Source organism: Amphimedon queenslandica, unplaced genomic scaffold (genome assembly GCF_000090795.2).
Source record: "Amphimedon queenslandica unplaced genomic scaffold, v1.1 AMPQUscaffold_12893, whole genome shotgun sequence".
Classification (NCBI taxonomy): domain Eukaryota; kingdom Metazoa; phylum Porifera; class Demospongiae; order Haplosclerida; family Niphatidae; genus Amphimedon; species Amphimedon queenslandica.
The window spans coordinates 47,269-49,308 of record NW_003546871.1 but is presented as its reverse complement, the minus strand read 5'-3'; the positions used below and the strand labels follow the sequence as shown (position 1 = coordinate 49,308).

The 2,040-nt window shown below is 34.0% G+C and overlaps 1 protein-coding gene across 1 annotated transcript in view; it reads left to right on the top strand.

The window, feature by feature from the left end:
- Nucleotides 1-795, top strand: part of LOC100634289 (ficolin-1-like) — a 3,326-nt gene extending 2,531 nt beyond the window's left edge. The window contains exon 3 of the mRNA XM_020002539.1: nt 103-795. Coding sequence (XP_019858098.1) covers nt 103-660 — 558 coding nt within the window. The 3' untranslated portion in view covers nt 661-795. The remainder of the gene's footprint in view (nt 1-102) is intronic.
- The last annotated feature ends 1,245 nt before the right edge of the window (nt 796-2,040 follow it).

The following is a 2,040-nucleotide window of genomic DNA, read 5'->3' as shown; positions in this document are numbered from 1 at the left end:
TTTATATGGGCGATTTTGCTTGGAACGACCGATCGCCAAAATAAAAATCTGCCAACTTTTCCCGCTATACGGTATCTATATTAAAATCACTATATTCTATAGGTTTATTGTGATATGAGCAATGGAGGTGGATGGTCTGTATTTCAAAGGAGAATGGATGGTTCTGTTGACTTCTATCGCAACTGGACTGACTATGTTAAAGGATTTGGAGACCTCAACGGAGAGTTCTGGCTGGGACTTCATAAATTGAGCCGACTTGCTGATGCAAACAACTTGAACCTCCGTGTTGATTTGGAAGATTTTGATGGAAATAAGAAGTATGCTACTTATCATTTTCGAGTATTCGATGCATCTTTCGAGTACAAGCTGTTAGCGTTTGCATATGGAGGTGATGCTGGAGATGGTCTGAGCTATCATAATGGATTGAGGTTCTCTACCAAGGATCGAGACAATGACATCTGGGCCACAGGAAGCTGTGCAACAACTTATGGTGGAGCTTGGTGGTATAAAGACTGTTATACTTCAAACCTCAATGGTCTCTATTTGATTGGATATAACTCAACACAGAAAGGTGTCAATTGGCTTAAGTTCCCTACTAAGTACTACTCCCTAAAAACTAGTGAGATGAAAGTTAACCAGTATACGCCCACTGGAGAATGAACAATTCATTATCATTCATTAGTAGCAGTACACTGCAGTAGTTTAATATACATGTACATGTACATCTTCTATACATGCAGTGTAAAATATCTTAAATTTCAAGTTAACAGAAAAGTTTTTGATGATATCTTGAAATACTGCAAAAGGAAGGGGGGGGGGGGAAGGACTGAGTTTATTAATCTTTATCACTTGTTAAAATGTAACGGGATACCATACACGGTGCAAAATGGCAGCCAGTATAATTTCAAGAAAATTAAATCTACAAATAATTTTTTGGGGGAAAACTCATAAAATTTATAGCCCTTAAAAATTTTGTTCTAAACTGTACATTGTACAGAGTGACAATGACTAAAGCAATACTTTTTAAGCACAAAATTGTAATACATGTATGGGCACAGAATTTTAAAGATACCGTACAAGGTGATTTATTGGCAAGAGTAATATTGGGCAAATTTTCCTGTGGAAAGTTAATGGTAAATTTTATATTGGCAATTTTGTGCCACATGTCATTAAGCATGCTCAATTTTAAACAAAATGGCAGATTTCATATTGGCAATTTCTTCATAGAACTGCCAATCGCCAATATTAATTCCTCACCAATAAATCATCTTGTACAGTATTAATTTTATATAGCCACAAATTAACTAATCTGTGAAATTTTTAAATTTATAATACCACCACACCTTATAATCATCAAAGGCAAGTTTATACTATTACATTATGTTGCATTATTTGTGTGGGTGTATCAACCTTAAGACCCATTGGTTCCTACTATGTCTTGTGGTAGTATCTTGTGTAAGACGTTAAAAGAAGAAAACATTTTGTATAGTAGTCGTATGTACATGAACATGCATTAATTTAACTAACACTTTAAGACCAGTCCCAAACACATGCATAGTAAATATATGTATCATGTGACACTGTGTCATGTGTAATAGTGCAATATAATCTAATCATTAAGTATACCAGTAATGATTATAGTACAATAGTAGTCTAGTATAATGATAGTAAGTGAAAACAAAGACCTCTATTGTAATTGTAATAGTAATGAGATATTTTTACTTGAAATAGAAATGAGAACCACATACATCAGTGGTTTGCCTTTCCAGTCATTTTCTGTGAATTTTAAATTTGCTCAAAAATCAGGCTAAAGTCTCTGTATTATTATTATAGTACAGTGTCTTTGGACAAATTTTGCCAAAATGACAAAAAGAGAATTTTTTGTTTTACAATTGTTTCTGATACATATACATGTTCTTATGTTGTGTAGAAAGTTTGAGGTGATTCCGATCAAGTCTGGATTTTTATTATTAGTAACGTTACTAAGTAGGATTCGCCCCACTTCAAAATGGCTGCCAAGACTTTTGCAGCCTTGCTATA